Source organism: Pelophylax lessonae, assembly GCF_965119305.1.
Source record: "Pelophylax lessonae genome assembly, chromosome: 4".
NCBI lineage: Eukaryota > Metazoa > Chordata > Amphibia > Anura > Ranidae > Pelophylax > Pelophylax lessonae.
The window spans coordinates 527483665-527511472 of record NC_138771.1 but is presented as its reverse complement, the minus strand read 5'-3'; the positions used below and the strand labels follow the sequence as shown (position 1 = coordinate 527511472).

General features: G+C 44.7%; 1 protein-coding gene across 2 annotated transcripts in view; it reads right to left on the bottom strand.

Annotated features, from left to right (window-relative positions):
- The window catches only part of SHISAL1 (shisa like 1), a gene marked incomplete at its 3' end in the record, with an annotated part of 257063 nt that overhangs the window by 78271 nt on the left and 150984 nt on the right, over positions 1 to 27808 (bottom strand). For both annotated transcript variants that reach the window (XM_082253282.1, XM_082253281.1), the window contains exons 2-3: positions 18477 to 18576; positions 1986 to 2199 (exon numbers count right to left, since the gene is read on the bottom strand). In XM_082253282.1, coding sequence (XP_082109408.1) covers positions 1986 to 2199; positions 18477 to 18543 — 281 coding nt within the window. In that variant the 5' untranslated portion in view covers positions 18544 to 18576. The remainder of the gene's footprint in view (positions 1 to 1985; positions 2200 to 18476; positions 18577 to 27808) is intronic.

The window sequence follows — 27808 nt, the reverse complement described above, 5'->3', positions numbered from 1 at the left end:
GCCCGGGCGATCGGCGCCAAAATGGCGGCGCTTGGCGCCAAAAACGCCGCTCCTATCACACAGATATGGCCAGCACACGCCTGCAGCTATAATAAAAATGGCGGACCGCCGTAGCGGCCGCCGCATGTATGCACCAACATGTATAACATCATGTCCTATAATCATACAGCATGTCACACAGACAATCACAGTATTGACACTGAACAGTGTACAACAGCCCCCCTCCTTGCAGCCCACAGCAGCATTAAACCAGACAGGGAGCCCAACAGTGTGAACAGGCATGCAGGGTTACACAGTCCCAGACTGACACCCACTACACATACAGGTCCCCACACAAAGTACACTTACCTCCTGAATGGCGTGGGGAACCCGCACAAGCGATCAAGCCACTGCACACGTGACAGGGAGAGTCGCAGCCAGGACGCAGTAGAACTGCGGTGCGAAACCACATGGCGTCCAGTGAGGTAGCCACCTCACCATAGCATCCCTGCAGCGAACAGGGATGGGTCGTTCACATATGCCAGGAAAAATACCTGACTGAACGCTCAATGGCAGGCTGGGAAGCCACTGGCCCACAACCTGCGATCAGGGGGGCCAGCCCGAGACCCAGCCCGCACGATCCTCTTCATCAGAAGAACTAACTAATGCTGACAAAAGTAACAGCTAGGTAAAGAAAGAGATAAAAAACTCAAATAAAATCAAAAAAAGAAGATAAAGGCTGAGACAAAATGTCCCAGCATAGAAACATCCAGCCACTCCTGAAAGCTAGACAAAGAAACTGAGGTATGGATACAGGAAGTAGGAGGGTATTGACTGAGGGGACCACCCCCTGGGGGTGGGATATGTTAAAAGCTTTAATATTGACATATTCTGTTGCCTAGCTACTCCTACGGAGCAAAGTCAAATACCCCATTGTGACGAATATGAAGAGGCGGCGACTGTCGGAGGACGTAAGAGAAATACTTTTTTTTTGTAAGTGATCATATAATCTCTGCTCTCAGCTCCATAAGGGGCTTACAGAGATGGAGGTGGAGATTGCACGGTGGCGGGTCAGCAGGAGGCAGAGAGCGTAGCAATACACTGATTTTCCCAGAAGTGTGTGTGTGGAGGTGGAGGGGGGGGGGGGGTCAGCACAAATCTTGGCCATTAGAGGACAGGACAGGCAAGAAAACTGACCACGCTGGGATGGATGTACTCTCATGCCTAGCATGGTCAGTTTGCAATAGGAAAGCAGGGAACTGGTTAGGTCAACAGTTTTTTCACACAAAGGAAGTAATGCAAAGAGACCAGGAAACTTTTATCACAAGTACACAGTACAACAGGCACATATCAGGAAGGTATAATATTCACTTTATTCTAAAATGGTGCAGAGATTAGCATTGGCGTAATGTATGGTATCAGTGCCATTCTCTGCATCACTATACTGTGAGTGCAGGGCAAGGTTTCTCAACCTATTCTCCAACTTTAAACGGGTAAGCAGTCCAGCTCACTAGCGTGGAGCTGGGCATAGAATGGGCCTAGTGGGCCACTTCTGGTGGAGGGGGAAGCAAGGTGGGAAGGGAACAGACTGTCTCTAGTGCACCCCAGCTCTGCAGTGATGAAGATCCCTCAGAGGGCAGGTTCATGACCCCGTGCTCTCACTGGAGGTTCCCAGTCTTCCAAGTTAAATGATGCTGGGTATCATACAACCCAGGAAGTTGAGAATTTAGTGGTGAAAAGAAATAACTGTGGGGGACAGTATCAGGGAGGAGGTGAGTATTGCAGCCAGAGCTGCTCTTTTGATTTAAAACCTCCTGGGTGAAATTATTAATACATTTTAGCCTGGAGTTGGGCTTTAATAAAAATGTATGTAATTTTTGTATTCAGTCGTGCTAAAATGTCCTTTACTGGGAAAACCTTAACTCAGTAATATGGCAGAATGTCCACATCACTTTGACCATGCTGTGCTTAAAAATGACAAAGAGTACTTGTCCTGCTTCACTTACTTGTGCATGTATCCATCTGTGCCCAGGGTGAGGTTCAAATGCATGACGCTGTGGAACTCCGTCTCATTGCAGCAGTATTTGAAGACGGTGTTGTTATGGTGGCAGCACAGGATGTAGGACTTGTTGTCTGAAAGGCGCGGGCAGTGAAACCCGAAGTGATATCGTCCTTTACTGTCTGTATAAGGCTCACAGACGCGGAAATGGGCAGAGGAGGCTGTGGGAGATATAAGTGTTGTTAAAAAAATGGGAAAAAAAAATATGTATGCCCAACATTTTATCAGAAGTCAATTTTAATTGGATTTATGGACAGCCCAGCCCACACTGCAACTGGAATCATGGCGCCAACTGAAGTTTTTTTTTAGCTAAGTTTAATTAATTGAAAGACACAATTTTGTAGTCAATTAGAGGCCAATAGGATAACTGTAGGTAATTGTACACGAAGATCATAAGGGTGAGTTTTACAACCATCAAGGCTAGTCTGATGCCAGGTGCAGAGTATCTGGATTTCTTTTCAAATGCAGAGGGACCAGGAAGTTGTTTTTCAGCTTAACAGATGAGACCAAGTTCACCAAAATTCCTGCTATCATCTTTTAAAGTGGTTGTAAATCTCAAACATTAAATATGAACACAGCACATTCTTCTATAGTGTGTACTTGTCTCAATTAGGAACACTCTGGGGGAGATTTACTAAAACGGTAACATCTGAAGAATCTGGTGCAGCTGTGCATAGTGGCCAATCAGCTTCTAACTTCAGCTTGTTAAATAAGGATTTGACAATAAAACTTGGAAGCGGATTTTGCACCCTCCAGTAAATAAGTAAATAACACTCTTAATGTAATTTCAGTCTGCTGCTTCATTTCTCTGCTATCAGCATTAATCACTTTTAACTAGTTTTCCTGACACCAAGAGAAAAATGGTGACAGGGGAGGGAGCTCCAGCAGATTGACAGCCCCATCTATTTTTCTGTGTGCTGTTTGTGTGTATGCGTGTGTGTGTGTGTGTGTGTGTGTGTGTATGGGGGGGGGGGGGGGGGGGGGGTCCCTTCTCTCCAATCAGCTTCCAAAGCTCTCCTTACTGAGCTCTGCAGAGTGTAATTTCAGCTCAGCACCCCCTGTTTTAAGTCAGTCTCCAAGGTGCTTTAAAAAATTCTGAACTTTGATTGGATGTAGAGAAGAGAATACTGCAGATAAACAGGTACAACATATGTAGGAGGATTTGCTTCATCTCTGTGCATCACCTGAGGCCAGTCACTTCACTGGGTATATGTAAAGGTTTACAACCAATCAATTTAAGCCGGATAACAACTTGCCATAGCATATAGCAGTGGTTCTCAAATCCGGTCCTCGGGACCCACTAACAGGCCAGATTTTAAGTATTACCTTGGGGGATGCAGACTAGAATACTGCAATCACTGAGAAGCAAATGAGATCACCTGTGATGTAATTTAGTTATCTTGCAAACCTGGCCTGTTGGTGGGTCCCGAGGACCGGATTTGAGAACCACTGGCATATAGCACTATAGATTCGCTGTGCCTCATCCTGAGAACTGTGTGATCTTGACAGTGTTTGTTTTCAGCCACCAGTGGGGGACACAGTGGTAATAGAGGTAACATGTTGTTTAGCTATTGCTTGATAAGGCAAATAGCGTCATTTACTATATTCCTACATATATTACTATAATTCCTGACTGCTGGAGTTTTGGGTGTTCTCAGCCACCTCTTTATGTTCCAGGGCCTCCTGTTTCATTACCCCAGCCCTCATAATGGCCACACCAGGTGCTCGGTCTCACAAACTCAGCACAGAGATCTCACCAGTAGAGTCCCCAGAGCCCCGGAGATAGAAGAAACCTTTGGGTGGTTTAATTCTACAACATATACCAAAAACTAAAATATACATTTTGGAAGGGTTGACCCTTTAAAGCTGGGGTCTCCAAACTATGGCCCTCCAGTTGCTCAGAAACTACAATTCCCATCATGTATAGTCATGTCTGTGAATGACAGAGTTTTAAAATGCCTCATGGGATGTGTAGTTCTGCAACAGCTGGAGGGCCGTAGTTTGAGGATCCCTGCTTTAAAGTGTTACTAAACCAAAGTCCCTGCATTTACTATATCTGGTCTCCTTCAGTACAAAGAACATGGAAATGCGATTATTTTAGTAAAACTAAACTGCTAAATACCTTTTCTCATCAGCAGTATATAGCAGTCTTATGACTTCTATCAGTGTCTGGTTAAAGATTGTAGGGGGGGTTATTCTCCTCTGACTGTCCTGTGAGACTGCAGGACTCCTGACTCTGTCTGGACAGTGCTGATTGGCCCTGTGCCGATCACATGCAGCCTCCCAAAAAAAAAAAAAAAAAAACCCTCTAGCAATACACACCAAACTGAGCATATGCAGGCTGACTCCATAGACTCTGTACTATCAGGAGATGGATTGGGGCAGTGGAAAAAGGACAGTCACTTCATTGGGTATTTGTAAAGGTTTACAACCACTTCAAGCTGGATAACAACTTGCCATAGCATATAGCACTATAAATAAGCTGTGCCTCATCTTGAGAACTGTGTGATTGTTTTCAGCCACCAATGGGGGACATAGAGGTAATAGAGGTAACATGTTGTTTAGCTTTTTGCTTGATAAGGCAAATAGCGTCATTTCCTATATAACTCCTGACTTTTGAGAAGCAATGGTTAAAAAAGGCTTCTTAACAACAAATTCCCCAATATGAGATGAAAGAGAAATCAAATTGAAAGAGATTTTTTTTTTGTGCACTTTAACTATTCAAATGGCCATTGCCAATATCAAGAACTTGTGTCAGTCACAAGTAAACTGCGAGCACAGGAACAATGCATGAATTATAGCATTAATGCCCACCCATAATGTAAGTACCCACAAAGTACTTACATTATGGGTGGGCATGTACATATACTCCAACACTTATATAAAAGGCCTTAGAAGTGACAAAAACAATTCCAATGATGTGTGATATCTTCAGGGGAGTGCATATACCCTAGCACTTACATAAGATCCTCAGAAGCTTACCTGCCCTCCACATTCACAATCAGGCTATTATTAAAGCAGAACTCCATGTGCATACTTGACCATTATGGACCTAAATTCCTGCATTGATATTCATAAAAATGCCCCCTTTCCCTCAAACATGCCATGCAACCATTAGTCAATGCACTAAAGCTCCAGGGGTTGTCATCACTGGGATTGTATGAATAGCCACACGAGAAGGCGTTATCTTCTTGGTATACCTGCATAATTAGTTGGAGGTTTTACAGTACTGTTGTTACAGTTTTAGAGTTATATGGTTTTATTCATTGCTTACGGAAGCTCTTTTACTTATTGGGACTTATAGTGATATCATTCCTTTGTCATATTGCAATAGCTGGCCGCTATCCTTGATTACCTACTACAAATACAATGCAGAAAATCCTTTAAAATTTACACTGTGTTCTGCAAAGATAATATGCAAAATGACCCAGAAGTTCATCCAGATTCCACACAGCCGGTAAGCATGTGCCTGTAAGACTGGCGGGCAGCCACAGAAGATATCTGGCCTGAGTTTTAGCTGCAGCTCACATATCCTGCTTGGGGATGTTTGATGTGGTCACATCAGTAGATCAACTACCAGTAGCACATTGGTCACAGACCATACAAAGACAGGAAAGTGTAATAAGAGAACACATTGGGATGCATCTATAAAGGTGCATCCATTAGGGGTGGCTAGTGTGTTAATTAGACAATTAAAAGGCTTACCATTTCATTAAACCTTCAGTCCATTAAAGAGCAATATGCACAATATAGGTTTAGACCTGGCTTTTTACGTGTCTTTAATAATTGCATTTCCCTCACTCCATACAAGTCATCCTGTTAGGTTTATATATCTCCCAACTGTCCCTGATTTCGAGGGACTGTCCCTGATTTGGAACAAAGTCCCTTTGTCCCTCATTCCTCCTCATTTGTCCCTCATTTTGGTCTAAACTATATAATTGAATATAAAATGCACTTTTTATCTTTCAAAAAGTGTTTCCCAGTGCTAAACCTTTCATCCAGTTTCATAATTGCTGCATCTTTACATTTCAGAAGCTATTTTAAAGGAATAGTAGCGTTAAAAAAAAAGTACTTGTTTTTCTTGAAAAAAAAAAAAAAAAAAAAAAGCACTTGTGGGTTTAACCAATCATTTTTTCAGTACAATTCTCCTTTAAGGGGGTGTGGCAGGGGGTGTGTCCTATGCCTACATACTTTTACTAGTTGGGGTCCCTCATTCCCATCTCAGAAAGTTGGGAGGTGTGGGTTTACTCAGACATAGAGGGTCAGCTCTACGAATAAGCCTAATCAGGTTGAAATGCATCAAGAGGGGGTGGCTTAGGGTGGAGACTGTGTTGGAAATTGGTTGCACTGAATAAACCTTTTACCTTAAAATTACTTTTTATAGAGTGCGGTTCTAAATTTTACTCTTGCTACTGTACATTCGTTAAAGTGATTGTAAAGTCTTGTGTTTTTTTAATCAAAATAACAAATATATTATATTTACCTCTATGCAGTTGCTGTTTTCCACAGAGTGGCCTGGAACCTCCTCTTCTTGGGTCCATCTTTGGTGCTCCTGGCCCCTCCCTCCTGTTGAGTGCCCCCACAGCAAGCACCTTGTTATGGGAGCACCCAAGCTGAGCTGCAGCTTCATGTATCCATTCAGACACAGGGCCCCGGTTCAGATCCCACCCCCTCTCTATCCTGATTGGCTAACTGAGTTTAGTTGACAGTAGTGGGAGCCAATGGCACCACTGCTGTGTCTCAGTCAATCAGGAGGGAGAGTCCTGGATTGCCTAGGCACTAGTGATCATCGCTGGATAGAGAGCGGACTCAGAATGCATTAAGATAAAGAAAAAACCTTCTGCCTTCACAACCCCTTTAGGCTGAATGAGCTCTTTACTGACTGACACCAGAAGCAGTGGAGGGCCTGAGAAGCGAGTTTGGAGCGATGTAATCTCTTTTTTCTTAAAATTCTCACAGTGAGATTTCTCTGCCATAATTCTTGACTGCTGGAGTTTTGGGTGTTCTCACCCACCTCTGTGTGTCCCAGGGTCTCCTGTTGCATTTCCCCGGCCCTCATAATGGCCACAGCAGGTGTTCAGACTCACAAACTCAGCACAGAGATCTCCCCAATAGAGTCCCCAGAGGCAGGGCTGGTGCAAAGATTTTTGACACCCTAGGCAAAACCTCATTTTGCTGCCCCTGGCTCCACCCCCTTTTCCCTGCTCCTGATTCCACCCCCTTTGCCCTGCCCATGTGTATAGCAAAAAAACCTAGACATGAGGCCCCAGTCACACCCATCAGCTTAAGATGACCAAATTTCCAAATTCCCCCCCCCCCCACTTCCCAAAAAAGATGATTTCAAAACCCTTGCCGAAGATGGAATCTATATCATAGAGCGCTAGGAGGAAGTGATGTAATTTTATAGCAGTGATCCCAAACCCTTTTGGCATGGGAGACTGGTTTCGTAGAAGAAAATTTTGCCAAGGACTGGGGGGGGGGGGGGGAATGTAGTCTCAAGGTTGACGGGGAATTCAGCGGCTGTGATTTGTTGGGCGAATGGCTGGAGTTAGAACTTAAATCATCTCAACACCATGTTGATACGGTGTCAGGATCATTGAAGTGCATTATTTTTATTATTACATTGTAATATATAATAAAATAGTACATACAGTTTTTTGGTGGAAAGCACCTATGACCTGCGCTCGGAGTGGTGTAAACTTTAGTCCACCTTATTGAGGTATTAGGAGTATTTCTGTAGCTGTGAAAAACGTCAACCCAGGAAAAATGCTACGGCCTTGCTGCCCCTTACACGACCAGGGAAGTCTGGAAACACTGTAACAACAAACAAACACAAGGGCGCACCGGCCTAGTGCATTATCATTTAGATGGTTTATTAAAAAAATAAGATTAAAATTACTCACAAACGAGTTCTTTTTAAAAGCATGTGACAAAAGTAATGCAGTCCTCAGTAAAAGTATCCGAGGATGTGTAGTCCCTTAGATTCTTGAAGGGTACAGTAGGCTCTAAGGAAGAGGCTAGGCCTCAAAACGCGTTAGCTTTCAAGAATCTAAGGGACTACACATCCTCGGATACCTTTACTGAGGACTGCGTTCCTTTTGTCACATGCTTTTAACAAGAACTCGTTTGTGAGTAATTTTAATCTTATTTTTTAAATAAACCATCTAAATGATAATGCACTAGGCCGGTGCGCCCTTGTGTTTGTTTGTTGTTACTATATAATAAAATAGTTCAATGCACCATAATGCAGAATCAGTGGGAGCCCTGAGCTTGTCACTTGCCACCAAATGCAGCGTGCCACCATCGCCTGCCACCAGATGCAGCTTGTCCCTTGCCACCATCGTCTGCCAACAGATGCAGCTTGTCATTTGCCACCATCGCCTGCCACCAGACGCAGCTTGTCATTTGCCACAGTGGCCTGCTACCAGATGCAGCATGCCACTGTGACCTACCACCAGATGCAGCATGTCACTTGCCACTGTCGCCTGCCACCAGATGCAGCGTGTCACTTACCACTGTCGCCTTCCACCAGATGCAGCGTGTCACTTGCCACTGTCGCCAGATGCAGCGTGTCACTTGCCCCTGTCGCCTGCCACCAGATGCAGCGTGTCACTTGCCACCGTCGCCTGCCACCAGATGCAGTGTGTCACTTGCCACTGTCGCCAGATGCAGCGTGTCACTTGACCCTGTCGCCTGCCACCAGATGCAGCGTGTCACTTGCCACTGTCGCCTGTCGCCAGATGCAGCATGTCACTTGCCCCTGTCGTCTGCTGCCAGATGCAGTGTGTCACTTGCTACCCACAGCTGGCCACCAGATGCAGCATGTCACTTGCCACCATCGCCTGCCACCAGATGCAGTGTGTCACTTGCTGCCAGATGAAGCGTGTCACTAGCCACTGTCCCCTGCTTCCAGATGCAGCGTGTCACTTGCCACCGTTGCCTGCCACCAGATGCAGCGTGTCACTTGCCACTGTCACCAGATGCAGAGTGTAAATTGACACCTGCAGCCAACCAACAGATGCAGCGTGTCACTTGCCACCCACAGCCTGCCACAAGATGCAGTGTGCTACTTGCCATCCTCTCTTCAGCTAGGCATGCAGGAGGCTGCAGTTTCCCCCAGTCCTCGGTACTATACGTCCCACGATCCTCTCTGCTTTTTATTTATTTCTTTTTTCCCATGGCCCATAGGAGAAGGAGAGGGAATACAGATAGTGGGTGACTGTTCTGGCAAGTGCTGCTCCTGAGTACACATCAGCATGAGGAGGAGGAGAGGGAGGGGGGGAATGAAGAGCCTGCAGCTGCTCTCTCCACAGTGTTAGGCACAGCCACTCAAATCTTCTGCATTCTGCTCCCCGCTGCTGACAGGAGGAGGGAGATTGGGCAGGAAACATACAGCCCTCTTCTGACAGCAGCAGCTTGAGGGGGGCCGGTGGAGGAGGCAGCACAGTTTCTCCTTGCCAATGGGGAGAGCAAGTGGGAGGGGGATCCATGGCACCCGCAACTTAGCGAGACATCTCTGCCCATAGCAACACTACTGAGTGCTGCGCCTGACTGATGTGCACTCTAGGCTGGCACCTGCCACAGGTAGAAGAAACCTTTGGGTGGTTCAATTCTACAACATCTACCAAAAACTAAAATATAAGTTTTGGGTGGGTTGACCCAAAGTGTTACTAAACCCAGGACCCTGCATTTACTGTATCTGGTCAGCTACAGTACACAGAACATGGAAGTGCATTTATTTGCGTAAATATCAACTGCTAAATACCTTTTCTCATCAGCAGTTTATAGCAGTGTTGTGACTTCTATCAGTGTCTGATTAATGCTTGTAGTAGGACTGTCCTATAAGGCTAAAGGTCCCCTGACTTTCTGTTTGGACAGTGCTGATTGGCCCTGTGTCGATCCCAAGAAAAAAAAAAAACTCTCTAGCAATAAACACCAAACTGAGCATGTGCTGAGTATACCCAAGTCTCTGTACTATTAGGAGATGAATTGGGAACAGTGGAAGAAGTGGAGGATCAGGAAAGACAGGATCAAACAGCCTTTTTACAGAATACGGAGGAATAACCCCTTAGGTTCCACAGTGAGTATAAGAAGCATGCTTTACTGCATATACAGACTAATTTTACTGTTGAGGGTTAGTAACAATTTAAAATCTATCTCAGCCCAAAAACAAAAATGTAATAAATAACAGCCTACAGTGCTTGGATGTAGTGGCTGCATTAAGCCCAATTGACATGGATGTATATATCTTTCTGCGTTCTAGGACAAGCACCTGCATCCCTGTCAGACTGGGATCAGTGGTTGTGTAGATCCAGTAGACATGAATAGGATTGCCTGCACAGGGCTGCATGGAGTACCTGTGCTGTGCATCCCTTGCAGGCAAAATAGTCCTTTGCACAGGTTAAGTCAATTTTCTGCAAAAGAAATACTTATTGATCCTGCCAAAATGCTAAGTCCTTGCCACTTCCTGTAAGCTGAGAAGACCGCACACACACACTCACACTCTTATCTTTTTTTTCTTTAAACTACTAGTCCCATCTATCCACCATGTTATAGAGATGAAAAATGCCCTACATTTTTTGAAGTTAAGTCTGTGAGGCAACCATGGCCTCTTTCCATATATACCAGAAAAAAAGTATGTGTAGACATTATGCAAATAATATCCCACTATTTCCTAGCAATCTAACAACTATGTTTTAGGTCAGTAAAGAAAACTAAAGCACTGACTGTACAAGATAGGTGCGTTTTAGCTGTCAGCTCTTTAAAGTGGCTGGAAAGGTAAAAGTTTTTTTTTTACCGTATTGCATTTGTAGCACACCCACTTAGGAGCTGCAACTGGGATCCCCCGGCATAGCCAGGCACACTGAATTTGCACAGTCACTCAAAGTCAGAGAACAGTCTGCAACTTTGTTTTTTTTTTTTTTTTGTTTTATTGAGAGTAATGAACTTGGATGGGGATAAAGGCTATTATGGGATGCCCACTTGACTTCAAACAACTTAATGGTCGCTTATCCTATATACAATCTATATACGGCTCCATCCTCTTCCTCCAGCACACACATGCTTGGTTCCCAGCTGTGTCCCTAAAAAAAAAAAAAAAAGCATTTGTAGCAATGACCCATTACAGGCAGGGAGTTGCAGCCCCTATAGTTGTAGATTGTTGGAGTGACACAGCTAACACATTTCCAGCACTTCCTCCCACGGTCACTGATCCCAGCACCACCTCTTAAGTCACTGCCAGCCCACCTGGCTACAGCTGCTGTTTCACTAGCCCTTCTGGCTAACTTCTCCAGAGTCCTCCCAGACTGACACTCTCTCCACAGTCTTCCCAGACTGAACATTCACCAGCCCACCTGGCAAACTTCTCAGGAGATCACACGAATGCGTTGACCTGCTTCTGCTTTCCTCACACCTGCTCTTTGCCTCCAGGAAAGGATTCCTCCATGTATTGTAGAGGAGGGTCCCTCTAGCACCCGAGCCCTAAGCCAAAGGTCACCCCCCACAGACTAGGGGGCACCCTCGAGAGCCACCGACAGCCTTCTCAGCACTCCATCTCCATGTTCCACCCACCTGCCTGCCCCTGGCTCATGCCTATTTATGAGGTGCCTACCCCCTTCCAGACCCTTTTGCTGGGGATTGGTCGAGGACCTCATAAACATGCTAAGCAGCTCCTCCTAATCTCCACTCACTGCATCTGGAAGCTTCTCCAAGGTTCCAGAAACAGGGGGAGGCACCAGAGGAACTGCTTGCTGAGTCATCCAGCCTCCCTCAGTCATTCAACCCTGACCCAGATTCAACCCAGGCCTGGCTCTCAGACAGACCAATTTTCCTACACTAACAACCCTATACACATCTAGCACACTAGCTAGGGGGTGCTACACATTCTATGCATCAAGGTAAAAGACCTTTAAAGCACAGCTCCCCTGCAGCCCCCTCTAAATACTGTCCTAAGTCCAATCTCAGTGCAGCTCTGTGCACTCTACAGCAGCTCTTCTCCCTGCTCCCAACTCTCATTAGCTTGGCTGACAGCCATTGGCTCCTGATGTTGTCATGTAAAACCTGTGAGCAGGGGGCGGGGTCGAGCTGGGCTAATTGTCTAAATAGACTTAAACTGCCTGACTCCGGAGCTAGCCCACAAGAGTTCCCCCATGGTTAGCGGCTTCCTTTGGGGGCAATCTGCAGGGGGCAGCAGCCAGGAGCACTGGCGGGGGGGCCGAAAAGAGGAGAATCGAGGATACTCTCTGCAAAACCTTTTCACAGAGCAGGTAAGTATAACATGTTTTTTATTTTAATTTAAAAAAAATTGAATCTTTATTATCACTTTAATTAATTTCCACCACTGTCTAAAAAGGGTATCGTTCAACGATTGTCCTTCAGAACACTTCACGTCCTTACAAAGGCTTCATTTTTTTTTATTTATTACTAGGGGATCATTTGATGAGCTGTTTGATCATTTAGAAATCCTGTAGGTTACAATGTATTTTCAGTCTGAAATAGACCAATGCTGAATAAAACATTGGAAGTTAATGTGGTATGAAGTCATACTGTATTCCATCCATCAAACAAAGCAATCTTTGGAACGCAGCAAGAAGGTAACCTTACTACAAAATTAGAAGCCTTCAGAGCTGGAGTTTCTAGGAAAAAAGCCAAAGCAAGCCAAGCTGTATGTAGGTTAGTGTATTATTAAGTCATAGAGAAGAAAAAAAAAAACCTTTTTTCTCTGGTGTGAACCGTTTAATTGACTGAATCATAATTAAAATAAAAATGCCGCTTCTTCCTCTCCACCAGAATTAATTCAGCCTCCGACGTCTGCTCCATTTCATGCATTTCCCATTTGGATAAGGCAAAGTGGAGGACATGAAAAAAAGGAATCTTGTCAGGGTATTTTCAGAAACAAAGCCAGTATGTTCCAATAGTGCTCGTGGAATGATGTTCCTTTGTGTTGTTTCCTTAGAAGGAAAATGTCAAAATTGCCTCTTTCATGAGGCTTTTGGCTTTGTTGAGAAAAAAAGAAAGAACATTTCAGCTACTCTGGACCGTACTGAATAGCACGTCAAAGATAATGCCAATGATGTATGCTGGTACTTATTACTTGTGATGCCATCACCCTATAGAGCAATCATAAAAGTGATTAAAGTGAAACTATAATGGTTTATGGTTATTATTTTAAAATGGGCTCAAACTCAAAAAGTGAAAAATTGTGATCCTATAGGGCACAGGTGTCAAACACAAGGCCTGCGGGCCGAATGCGGCCCCCAGGCCATTTCATGTGGCCCTTGCACCCCTCCTGCAGCTGCAACAGCCCCCTTGTCTCTGCCCCCACCTTGTCTCTGTAGTGGGCAGCAGGGAGGACAGAACTCCTTCGCCAGATCCTGCACTCCTCTGTGCAGCTGCAGAAAGGCTTGTCTTTGCCCCCCCCCCCCGCAGCAGAGAGGAGGGCAGAACTCCTCCCACAGATCCTGCCTCTCTCTGTTTAGCCGCAACACCACTTTGCCTCTGCCTCCCCTGGTCTCAGCATTCAGCAGACTCTGGAAGCTGACTCCAGCCCTCCTCTGGTTCTCCTCCAGGCCCTGCACTTCTTCCCAGATCCACCAGCATCTTATTCCTGGCAGCAGAATAAGGTAAGGGAGTGCATTGTGATGTAAGGAAGGGTGGGTGACTCTTGGCTTCTGATGGTGGGGGGGGGGCTCTTGACATCTCATGTAAGGGTGTAAGGGGAGGGAGGGGTGTTGTGCTCTGAACATCTAATCCTACAGATATAACCGGCCCTTTGAGGGCAGCCATAATGCTGATGCAGCCCGCAATGAAATTGAGTTTGACACCTTTGCTATAGGGCATGCCTTGAAATATTAGTTGCACCTAAGCAGTTCCCTAAAAAAATGAACTTGTCTTCTGGTGCCTAGGCATCCTAGTGCCATAGCTGTATATCTGCATCTAAGACACTGCTGCCTCTGAATGGTAGTCTCAGGAGATTTAGATTACTGTTTTGCTTATTGTTCTCTTTGCAGGAGAGGAAGTTGCACCTAAGGACCTGTAGTGCAAGGATCTCCCTTCTTCTGCTTCATCCATTCTGTGATCTGTGCTTCCTCCACCTCTCTAGCTGCTTCTTGATCAGTACCCTACAGGTCATCAGGGGGGTCAGCATTTACATAAGGAACTGAAGCCCTGTCACTGCATACAGGCACAGTGTAAAACAAGGCAAGGTAAGTCAGTATTGGGGAAAAGATCAGCGGCAGGGAGTCTACAGGCAACTCTGGTGACATCCTTTGCCCTCTGCCTGTTTTTTTTGTCACAGAAGCATACCTCCTAACTTTTTGAGATAGGAACGAGGGACACTTATTAGCCAAAGCAGGTAGGCATAGAACACACCCCCTGCCATGCCCACTCTAAAGGAGAATTATACATAAAAAATGATTTGGTAAACCCACTAGTGCTTTTTCTTTACCACTACTATTCCTTTTTACTGGCTTGAAATTTACAAATGCAGCAATTTAGAAATTGGATGAAAGGTTTAGCATTGGGAAAACCTTTTGAAAGATAGAAAGTGCATTTTATATAAAATGAGGGCCAAATGAGGAGGAAAGAGAGACAGAGGGACTTTGTTCCAAATCAGGAACAGTCCCTCAAAATCAGGGACAATTGGAAACTATGCAGAAGTATAGTCGTATAGTCCCATTTAAGTGCAGAACAATGCATGGTAGGTCTGTAATGGCAAAGAGATCAGCTGCAGGGAGCCTACAGACAATACTGTAAGCTAGTCATTTGCCCCCTGCCTGCCTTTTTTGGCAAAAAGTATAGGTCCTCTTCAACCTTTAAAGCTTGTTATTTCATTCTGTCTTAAAGCGGTAGTAAATCGGGACAGTTTAACAAAAAAAGAAAAAAAAAAAACACCTGTAAGGCAATTGAATATTGTGCTAGTATGCATCGCATACTAGCACATTATAAAATAGTTACCTTGGAACGAAGCCCTCCAGTGGTACGCTGTCATCCCTGACAGGGCTTCCATCTTCCCCTTGTTTTTCTTCTGCCTTTGCGGGCTCCAGCTGTATGAGTGGCTGCAGCCGCGATGACGTCACTCCCCTAATTGCTTCAGCTCTGTGTGCTTCACAGCCTAGAGCCCATTTGCTTTTTACACCTCCTTCCTAACATGTTATTATCCTGCACTGGTATAAAGGACAAGACCATCACTGCACAGAACACTGTGGCTCTCCCAGTCCCATGTCCTTTCTAATTTAGTGACAGTTACATTTTTTTTAAAGCAATTAACAAGCAGCTAAGCATAAAGCAGGTCAGAGGGAGGATTGGGACAGCAATACACTGCCTGGTTCTTGGGAAATAATTAAAAAAATAGTTCCTACAGAGAACTTTTTATGAGGCTCCTGACTGGCTCCTTTTGCTGCTTATCCCTTCCAGTCTGAGCTCTGCTGTACGGGGCCTGAAGATGCTGATACCACATCAAATTCAGGTATTTTATACTGCTTGCTTCAAAACACAGTTAAATGATATATCAATTAATATAGAGCTGTAAAAGTTTGTCTCTTTTAATATGATTGGTTGCAGAGTGTATCTAAGTCACACATGACATATAGTAATCAAAATATGGAATTGCAAATTCACATCAAAAATTCCTTTTAAGTTAATGTTTCAATAGTAAAAGGGGTGTGCGCTGAAAAGCCACTTTAGTTTGCCAGTAAACGGATGTAATTGAGTCTGGCTATGCCACACATCTCTTTGTACATGAGACATTTATATGTCAAGTGTAATGGGATTCAACATCTGTGGATGTGAAGGTTAATCCTGAACAGCAAAGAGGACCAGTTGACACAAGAGTCTTAGAGTAGGAACTGACACGCTATTATTATGTTGTCAGTAAAGCCCCCGGAGTGTGGAATGACATAGTAGAGGTTGTATCATAGACAGTTGTAATAAGTTCTTCATGGTCCACATGTCTTAAAGAGCCCTGCACACAATGATACATAGCATATGCTCCCTTTCTCCTAGTTTGCCTTTACTGGGTTTAAGAAATCGGTATATACTCTTAATCACAGGACAATGCAGAAAGCAGTTATACATCTTATACCTGAATGGAGATAGAAAGAACAGTGGGCCGATTTTTAACCATTTGTGGATAATAGCCTTTTTTTTCTCCGTATGGCATAGGGACCTTTTTATTTTAGATGAAGCAGAATTCCCAGCATAGATGTTGGCTGTGGGTCCCCCTAGGTCACTGGGTGCAACAAAAGTACCTTTGAACATGTTTCTCTAAGTGTGAGCACTGAGACAAGAACCAGTCCAGTATCTTTGGGTTTTTAGGTTTATTTAGGAACTTGAATGGGAGAAGGGATGAGTGGGATACTCCTGCAATTGAACTATACACAGCTTGACGGGGACTCTGAATAAATGCTGCTTGACGCTGATTAGCGCTGGCCAGGGCCATCTTACCGAATGGGCACACTGGGCAGTTGCCCATGGGCCCCACTTGCCTGGGGGGCCCCATCTGCCCAGCGACCCAGCCCCAGCCAAGCATTGGTCACGATTCCTGTGTGCATCTCGCCACCAAAGTTAGCAATTGGCAAGCGCCTGTCAGCCCTGCGCTGATGTCAGGCCACTTGGGCCGTGGAGGGGGTGCCCACAACTGCAAGAATGCCTGTCCGCCTCCACAGAAACAGGCACACATAGGACAGTCGAGTCTGACTTCCGCCCGTCTGTGTGCTCACTGGACCCAGCCGCCCAACTTGGAAGCTGTCATTAGCCTGGCACTGCTGTACCAATAAATATAGTGTTATCAATAATTTGCATTTTTATTTTCGTGGGTGATTGTGTAAGCAGGGCCCCAGTGCACTGCATTGCCGGGGGCCCATAATGCTCTTAAGATGGCACTGGCGCTGGCTTGATGCTGGTTAACGCTGGCCGAATGGCAGTTAACGCTGACTTGATGCTGTAACTTCCCTTTTTACTACGGAAGACACTTTTAGCTCTCTGAGGTACTCTCGCCTGAGGTAGCTACTTGTACACCTTTGCTGCACTGCTGAACGCTTCAGGGCCCACACTGGTGCCCCCTTTCACTTCCCTATCTTCAGGGCTTTGAACACTTGGCACCCCCTTTAACTGCCAATACTACTGGTTAGCTGGCTTCTGGATCCCCTTGACCTTCTGGAGTGGTTCCCCTTTCCTAGGCAGACCCCAGCAGCTCCACTCGGTCAGCAACACTCTGGATCCTCTCTGCAGCACAGCTCAACCTCTGGTCCCCTTAGGCCGACTGCTTCGACCACTTTCACTCTCTGACAGGAGGAGAGACAGCCGTCACCTCCTCCTGGGACTTATGCTCCCGCCAAAAGACGCTCTGTCACATGCTCCCCATAGATTTATATCCAATCCCAGGGTGCATTGCGGTAAGCCCCGCCCACTGAGACAGTCATAAACCCTAGTGCACTATTGGCTAGGTTTCCTCCACTGACCAACACGATCCCTCATTGGATACAGTTGGGAGACTCTCCAGACTCAACAGACACACCTGGAAACATGTGACAGCTAGCTAACAATTCAGGCCCCCCTGATAAGCAGACAGGGCCACATTTACATTTTCCTAGCACCTACCTAGGAGGGTGCTACATAGAGATATGTTGATTTTACAATAAATTATTATTATTATTTTTTTTTGTGTGTCTGCCCTTATGCTGCCAGAAGTAAGTGCTAACCACTTAGCCACTGTGCTGTCTAAAAGATGTTAAGAACTGCAAGAGGTTTTCCATTGCTACTATATCACGTTTATATTCTCATAAATCACCACAGAAGAGCTGTACATGCTTGTACATTAGAGTAGTTGCCATATAGTGCCCCTACTTTATTAAATCCCACCCATGACTACCAAGTCTAGATACAGCTTTAAAAGGAACTACACTCCCCTGCCTTATTTTTATTCCCCTCTTACCTGTTTTTCAGCGGTGTCCTTTACATACTCACCTAACCAGCAAATCCAGCATTTCCTGTACTATCCACTGCCCAGGTCCCTCAGCATGGGTCCCATTGACACCATTGGGAGCCTGGCTGCCTGTTCCAGGTTGTTGTAGCCTGCCACTAATGACAGGTGCCAGGCCAGCCCACAGGTGCTACTCCTGCAGTTTCCTGGAATATGTTACTGGGATATCCCCAGAGGTTGTGGGAGCAGAGACATGCCATTACACCCTAGGCAGGTAACATTTTTAAAAATGTTAAAAAAAAATAGGGATTTTGCAGGGAACAAAACCACCTTTTTGGAGTGAAGGTCAGCAAGACTAATGCCAACATTGAGGACACAGCATTGAAGCAATCAGATTCTCGGAAGCAAACTAGAGGTCCCAAGTTGCTACCTGAGACAACATACCAGGAATTGGTATGATAAAAGTCATCAGAAAATTTTAAAAGCAGCTCCTATATCATATCATCAGTTAGGATTTACCTTTTGAAGACATCACCAGGAGAAGCAAGATAAGACCGTTGAGAAAGCGGCTGGCCCAGCTAGTCATCCTTTTGTTCTCATCTGTCCACTAGAGAATCACCTGGGAAGAAATGAATACCGCACCTTCAGTATATATACAGTATCATAACACTAACACACACACGTATATATATATATATATATATATATATATATATATATATATTATATATCATGAGCTTTTAAATAGCAATTAACCATTTGTTCTACATTTTATCTACAATTTAAAACATATACAGTATGTTGTGGCGACAGCAGCCTTTCACTGTCTCTTGGGTTATGCCTCAAATAGCGTTTTAATGTACAGGCAGTGACTTGACGGTTACAGTTTCAAAGTGGTCAGATACAACACTGGCAACTTGTCCACAGGTAAGAAACATAACAATAAAACATAGCTTGCACATATCTACACCAACGAAAATCCAAACCCAAATCCTCTTCTACCAGAGAAGTAGACTTTGTTTTCAGATCCTCCAAAGAAGTCATTCTTGTAATAGGTGCACATTCCTTGGCCTCCCTGGGGAATATGACAGTAATGTTGGAAGGCGGCTGCCTTCTCAATAAAGAATATATATATATATATATATATATATATATATATATATATATATATATATATATATATATATATATATACTGTATACACTATATTACCAAGAGTATTGAGACATCTGCCTTTACACACACATGATTTTTAATGGCATCCCAGTCTTAGTCGATAGGGTTCAATATTGAGTTGTCCCACCCTTTGTAGCTATAACAGCTTCAACTCTTCTGGGAAGGCTGTCCACAAGGTTTAGGAGTGTGTCTATGGGAATGTTTGACGCATTTGTGAGGTCAGGCACTGATGTGGACAAAAAGGCCTAGTCCCAGTCTCTGTTCTAATTCGTCCCAAAGGTGTTCTATCGGGTTGAGGTCAGGACTCCGTGCAGGCCAGTCAAGTTTCTCCACTCCAAACTCATCCATGTCTTTATGGACTTTGCTTCATGTACTGGTCCATAGCACAGGAGGAGGGGGGATTATGGTGTGGGGTTGTTTTTCAGAGGTTGGGCTTGGCCCCTTAGTTCCAGTGAAGGGAACTCTTAAGGCGTCAGCATACCAAGACATTTTGGACAATTTCATGCTCCAAACTTTGTGGGAACAGTTTGGGGATGGCACCTTCCTGTTCCAACATGAGGAAGTTGACTGGCCTGCACAGAGTCCTGACCTCAACCCGACAGAACACCTTTGGGATAAATTAGAGAGGAGAGTGCGAGCCAGGCTTTCTCTCCAACATCAGTGCCTGACTTTACATATTTGCTTTTGAAGAATAGTCAAACATTCCCATAGACACACAAGAAGAGTTGAAGCTGTTATAGCTGCAAAGGGTGGGCCAACTCAATATTGAACCCTACGGACTAAGACTGGGATGCCATTAAAGCTCATGTGCATGTAAAGGCAGGTGTCCCAATACTTTTGGTAATATAGTGTACATATACAGTATATACAGTATATATATATATATATATATATATATCTTAATGCAAAAAAATATATATCTGAGTTTCAGTTCATAAAAAAACTTTAGTTGTGGTATGAAAATTCCGAAGGCTCATAATTAAATTGGTAACACATGTATGTAGCTCATAAATAGGCAACAATAACAACTTACACCACAAAACTGCTGAAGTTATAGGGTCTTCCAGGCATAACTACTGCTACTGCTAGAAGAACATAAATTATGCTGCAAAAACATTGTAAAATATTTTCAAGCTGTTTGTTACAATGTAAAGTGTAGATTGTAGGGAAGCAGTTTAAGGTTACAATTCCACTAGTGCGACTCCAAAGCCGCCCGATTTAGAGTGCGGCTTTACAGTGTGACTTTGATGCAACTTTGAGTGCAATTTTGATCTGACTCAAAGTTGCATAAAAAGTCGCAACAAAATAGTGCAGGCACCTTTTCAAAGTCGCACAACTTTAGATTGGAACGGTTGCCATCGAAATCAATGCGCTGTGACTTGTCATTTGACATGACAAGTCGCACTAGTGGAAATGAAGCCTAAGGATGAATTTTTCTCCTGAGTGCTGAAAACACAATTCCAAAGTCAAACTACAGCTAAATTGCTAAGAATTTGCTATAATGTGTCCAGAGAGATTTTCATAAACCAAGCAAAGTCAGAGATAATTTTTCTTTTTCTTTTAGATAAAGTATTGGAGGGTCTAAGCTCATCATTTTTTTTTTTTTTGGGGGGGGGGGTTCAGTTTTGTCCTGGAGATACAACAGGGAGGATATTAAATCTCCCCAAAGGAAAGTCCTCTTTTAGACAGTTGTCACTGGAAAAGGTGTCCTTAACTATTTGCCGCCCGCCCACCGTCAAATAACAGCGAATCAGTGCCACTCTCGTTCTAGGAGGACGTCATATGATGGTGCCCCAGAGCGGCTGCTCCCGCGCACCCGCCTGAGCGCGGTGATTGCTGCCACGCCGTGTTCCTAGGACACGGCGCAACCCCGATCTTGGTAAAGAGCCAATGACGTGGCTCTTTACCCATGTGATCGGCTGTGTCCAATCACAGCCAGTTACATGTAAATGAGGAAGTGCCGTTTATCGGCGCTCCTCGCCTCACACTGTCAGAGTGTGTGTTGAGGAGAGCCGATCAGCGGCTCCTCCTCAAAGGGGAGTCCAGGACAGGTAATCAGAGCACTGATCATCAGTGTCTTGATTACAGTAAAGAAAAAACAGTGCCCATCAGTGACACCAATCAGTGCCCATCAGTGACCCCAATCAGTGCCCACCAGTGCCCATCAGTGCCTGCTCATCTGTGCTGCCCATCAGTGACACCTGTCAGTGCCGGCTCAGTGTCGCTCATCAGTGCCACATATTAGTGCCCATCAGTGCCACCTATCAGTGCCCATCAGTGTGGCATATTAGTGCCGCCTCATTAGTGCCACCTCATCAGTGCCCATAAGTGCCACCTCATCAGTGCCACCTCATCAGCGCACATCAGTGAAGGAGAAAAATCACTTATTTACAAAAGTTACTGACAGAAATTAAGATTTTTTTTTCAGAATATGTAAAAAATAAAAAACCCAGCAGTGATTAAATACCACCAAAAGAAAGCTCTATTTGTGTGAAAAAAAATTATAAGAATGTAATTTAGGTACAGCATTGCATGACCGCGCAATTGTCATTCAAAGTGTGACAGCGCTGAAAGCTGAAAATTGCCTGGGCAGGAATGGGGTGAAAGTGCCCAGTATTGAAGTGGTTAATGGAAATGTTTCCTGTATTCCAGCTATAAAAGTTTGGATCTCTCCAGTTTAGACAGAGTCAGCAATACAAACCTGTCAGAGACTAGAAACCTTTTACACTTTATCTGAAAAAAAAAAATGGTTGCAGATACATCCTAATGTCTGTCCTCCATACATAAGAATGGATGAGAAGATTCTCATTTTTTAATTTTTTTTTCCCATGCCTACTCCTCCAGACTAACATCAGCCCATCAAGACATTTTGATGTGTTCATCACTTCTCCCATGAGTCAGACAACTGCTTGCATCAGGGATGAGGGCTCTTAAAGTAAAACTTTGTTTTCCTTTTGGATTTGTATAACCTCTGCCAGTTTTTTTTCTTAACCATCTGTGTCCTTTTGAAGAGTTTTAAATTCACTTCCTGTCCCACAGACAAAACAGGAAGTGAGGGGAAATCTATCCAAAGTGAGGAATCCCAGGTTGTCACCAGAACTATTTTTATAGTTGGAAGATATACCCTGTATTACTGTTCTGGTGACAACCCCATATTTGGGATTTTCTCTGTGATGTTTTAAGGGAGCTATATACAGCATTCCCACCAGTCATGCTCATCATGTCATCTGCTTTCATTGCACAGAAAAAAGCAGAGACCCAGTGATAAAACCAAGCGTCTAAAATAAGGTATGTAATGAAAATAGAAACGTTTTTTTTTTTTAAATGTCATTAGCATGTTGATGAAGGGGGAAAGGAGGAACCAGGGGATGCAAAATCTAAGCAGATTAAAACGTCAGCTTTAATGGGAGTTATTTGTTTTGCGCAGCATTATGAGTGCACAACCTAAGGCCCCTTTCACACGGAGCGGACCGTATTGCGATCCGCTCCGGTACTTTTTTTTTTCACGGACACGGATGACATTTGTGTCATCCGGTCCGTATGTCCGCATATCATCCCATCCGTTTGCGGATGATATACGGACATAATTCATGTGTATGGGATTGCGGATGTCAGCGGATGGCACCGCTGACATCAGATTTTGCGTCCTTTCCGTTTTTTAAAGGAACAAAAATAGGGTTCTGTTCCGTTCCAAAAAACGGAACAGAACTGAAAGGACGAAAATCGGATGTCAGCGGATGGTCATCCGCTGACATCCGCAATCCCATTGACATGCATTATGTCAGTATATCACCCGCAAACGGATGGGGTGATATAGGGACATACGGAACGCCGTGTGAAAGGGGCCTAACACTACACAGAAGAACCAAGAATACAGTCGAGAGAACTGCATCCATCATAGGATAGTAGCCATATCTTTAACAAGAAAACAAGTGTGGTATATGTAGCAGGGGGCCAAATAATCCTGACATTTTTCTGGTCTTTTGACCTTTAAGGCAAGTGGGCATATGACGTCGCTTCGGTCCTCCAAGGCCATAGAGTTGAGTGGAGGGCCATCTTGCCATAACTCAACTTCCTGCCTGGGACTGGAACGGTGTAACGTTAGAAAACCATACCTCGTTAGAATTCCATACCCACGTCACTTCCTGTCCGAAACAGTTGAGCAGCGTAGCAGTGCGCATGCTCAGAGCTCCGGATACATCATTGAACAGCTGAGAAGTTGACAAGTGCGCATGCTCGGAGGGTATGGATTTATGGCAGTAGTGTGTGTAATGTTACACTTGCCGCGGTTACATTATGACAGCTCGGCTCCAACATGAGTCATCTGCACTACTATCCCTGTCACTTCCCTGATCTCGGCTACTAAATGTAAAAGCGGCGGCGGGTGTATGAAATGTAAATGACGGAGATCTCGGCTCCGTGATCCGCTTTTATATTTATTAGCCGACATCAGGGAAGTGACAGGGGTAGGAGCGGAGATGACTCATGTTGCAGAGGAGCTGTTTTAATGTAACCGCGGCAAGTGTAACATTACACACACTACTGTGATAAATCCATACCCTCCGTAGGTGCACCGGAAGTGACGAGGGTATGGTTTTCTCACGGGTATGGTTTTTTCACGGAACACCGGAGCAGATAATTTCCCTGGTACCGAGGGCTACGGTAAGCTGGAAAAATGACCAGGAAGTGGCGGGTGGGGGGTGGGCCTATAAAAGTAATCCCGTGGCGAATCCACAGCTGGGACCACTTTTATGTGAAAGAGGACTGTGTATAAAAATACCAGTGATATGGCAGCTATCTGCTGACGTCAAAGTACCGACGTAAATAAGCGGCAGGCGGTCCGGAAGTGGGTAAAGTGAATACCATTGATTAGCAAATTACAATGGCAGCTGAAAGTGGGTGGGATATATTAGGCAGCAAGGCAACATGTTGTCCTAGAAGTTGATATGTGCAGGAAAAAATGGGCAAGTGTAAGGATTTGAGCAACTTTGACAAGGGCCAAATTGTATTAGCTAGACTACTGGGTCAGAACAACTCCAAAACTGCAGCTCTTGCAGAATATGAAAATAAAAGGAGTTCATATGCTCCCATTGCTGACCTCCTAACTTCTCACTTCATTTGCTACAAACTTGTTCTGGGTCAGAAACTCTAAGTATTGATGACAGCCAAGCATGCAAAGACGGCAATCAGTAGTTTCAGCATATGTTTCTCTCCCTAAACAGCATACTGTATGTCTCTCTTAGCATCTGTCACTCTTTGCTGCATGGGCAAGGTGACAGGGTCTCTTTAAGAATAGATTGGCTCCCATCCTTGGCCATCAACTCTTACCTATAATTAATGCAGTGTTTTTCTCTGATACGATAGTCTAATCATTTCAAGATTTTTCTCTTACAATGTGAAAAGTACAATGTAAAAAATCTTTTGATATGAGAAGATTGAGAATTTTTCAGGCACAGTGCCTTATTTAAGTCTTTATTTTACAAAATACGGGAGTCACACAACAGAGTGACTCATTGTTTAATAACACTGGATTCATCCAGAAAATGTCCTTGGGCGGATTGCAAAACAAGTCGACTACAAAATTGTTCCATGTTTATTGACAGAAAACAGCTATTACTTGCAGTGCATATGGAAAAATCTCACAGTTATGCCAATATCGACTATATACGCCATTTTGCCCATGGCTGCTTTTTTGTCTTAAAACTCAAAGTGGAACTATTTTCTTTTGTTTGTTTACATTCTTTTTCATACGGGTCTAATGTGTGGCTTTTCATAGCTCGTTTAAACAGACATCCCAAACTGCAAAAACTCATTTCAGCGAGGTGGCACTCCATTCCCCCCAATTTAACACAACTAGAGGATGATCAAATGAAATGCAATCAGTATACAGAGGTTTACTTCTTCTGAGAGATATTAAAGTAAGTCATTTAAAGTATCAGTCATTTGAAGTGGTCATGGTGGTAGGAGTCAGAAACACTGCGCATGCTGGGATATTTACAATTATGTGGTGGGGCTATTTGCACCCCTAGCACATGTGACTTACTGCTGGTGGGTACTGCTGGCTGGTACTGCTGGCGGGTACTGCTGGCTGGTACTGCTGGTGGGTACTGCTGGCAGGTACTGATGGCGGGTACTGCTGGTGGGTACTGTAGGCTGGTACTGATGGCGATGGTGGTTACTGCTGGCTGGTACTGCTTGTGGGTACTGTTGGCTGGTACTGCTGGCTGGTACTGTTGGTTGGTACTGCTGGTGGGTACTATTGGCTGGTGGGTACTATTGGCTGGTACTGCTGGCTCCTCTGAGACACAAACGGAGTGTGACATGAGCAGCACTGGAGGAATCATGAAGCAGCAGTAGAGAGCAGAGCCAAAGCTTCCTGTATTCCTCCTGTCACAGGCGCAGTAATATTGATATCACTCCGCCTGTGACAGGACCTGGAACTATACGGCAAGCATCGGCTCCGCTTCTTCACTGTAAGGGCTGCTGCAGCTGACAGCCAGGAAATCGCACAGCACTTGCGGGTGTCAGGGAGCCACAGCCCAAATGTGGAAGACTCCCGCACCTCACGGGAGACTTGGGATGTCTGGTTTAAAATCCTAAACTGGTTACAAAGACCTAAGGTTTGAGTGCATTAAGGTAAAGAATCTTCCAGTATCAGTTCCCCCCAAATACTTACAGTACCTTGTTCCTCTTTCAATCCAGCGCTGTGCCCGGGAGCAGCATTGCTGCTCTCTCTCTCTCTCTCCTCCCAGGACTCAAGGTCATCAGCAGGCACCATTGGCTTCTGCTGCTTTCAATTATTTCCTTTGGGGAAGGATCAGGGGCAGGGCAAGCCATGTTATGTGTGTCTATGGACACACAGAGCCCGGCTCGGGAGTGAGCTGGCACATCTGCTATGTACAAGCTATGGTGGCAGATACAGAAGATGAGGAGCCAGGAGGTGCTAGCAGGGGACCCCAGAAGCCGCTCTGTGCTATACATTTACACACAGCAGGTGGGTATAACGTGTTTATTATTTTAAAGGCAGCAGTCTCAAATCCCTTCACTGCCCCCATTATTTTACAGTGGCAGTCCTAAATAGAGACTTTCCAGCTTGCGGCACAACTACAGTAAGTGCATTCAAGTGCTAGCAGGCTGAGAGTGATCATAGCTGGGGCAGATAACTGACCAGTTAAAAGAGAAATATGGATTTGAAAATGGATTTGAAAAAAAAATAGACATTTATACTCACCTAGGTGGATGCAGCATTGATCCAATGCTACATCTGTCCCCCGCCAGCTTTGCAGTGAGATCAACCACCCCCTCCACTCCACTGTCAGTCACCGACTCTCTGCTCTGCCCCTCCAGCGCTCACTGAAACACTGAGCTGAGCAGAGGGCGGGAGAGGCTGGCTCAGGCTCTCAGCAGCTCACTGAAAGGCTGAGACAGCTGCCGGTCCAGGCATCTGGGTGGATCCAATCATAAGGTCAGGATGTTTTCAGAGCTCTGTGACATCAGTCGGCAGCGGACTTTAGCCTGCCTGTTATAATGGAAAGATGCACTGTTCAAAGTATCTGTTGTAATGATTCTGACCTGAAATAAATGTCTGTGAAACTCACTGTCATGCCAGGAAGGAATATACCAGTTTAAAATTTGGTACCTTTGTTCAAAGAGGCAGGGATTTCATTTTTTAATTAGAGAATTTAGAGATTTAGCTTAATGATTTTAAAATATTATTTTTAAGAAAAGAAAACCAAAAGGGTGCAAGACAAAATTTATAGAAAATAGATCAAATGTGTATTGCATCTAAATGGTTTTACGACAACCAATTTTAAGTCTCTGGCTTAAAGTGACATTAAAGTTTCAATAAAAAAAAAAAGAAAATAACAAAATGTTATACTTACCTGCCCTATTTAGGTCTTTTGCACAGAGCAGCCCTGATTCTCCTCTTTTCGGTCCCCAACTGACGCTTCTGGCTCCTCTTCTTCAGCCAATGTCCCCAATAGCAATCCAACTGATCTGAGGGTACTCGTGTGTGCTCAATCCTGAGCCCCGCTCTGGGCATCCATATGACACACAGAGCCACAGCTAGGCCCTGCCCCTGCTCTCTCCTCATTGGCTCACTGGCTGTGATTGACTGTAGCAGGAGCCAATGGCTCCCGCTGCTGTCTCAGCCAATAAGGAATGAGAGACCCGGGAGATGTTCAGCTCCCGTGCACATCGCTGGATCGAGAGGAGGCTCGGGTGAGTATTGGGGGGGGGGGTCCCTCTGCACACAGAAGGTATTTTACCTTTATGCATAGAATGCATGAAGGTAAGAATCCTTGAGCCTTTAAAACCACTTTAATGAAGATTTAAAGCCACTATTATTGCTCTTTCTTTCCAGACTTCTTCCAGCTTACGACAGGGCTTAATTAGAAGTCTTTTTAGGCTGTGAAGATCCTGGCTAAGCGGGATTTCTGATTGGGGGTCATCAGAAATCCTCTATATTGAGCTGTTTCAGCGGGATTTACACTGTTCTGCTTGTGTCTGGAACTGACTTTTAAAGTAACTGTAAGGCTTCGAGTTTTTTCTATGGGGACACTCATGCAGCTCCGCTTTCACTCCGCTCTCTATGGGGACATTCGTGCAGCGGGACTCACTCCCGCCCCCCCATTACTGGCTTTGATTGACAGCAGCGGGAGCTAATGGCTCTT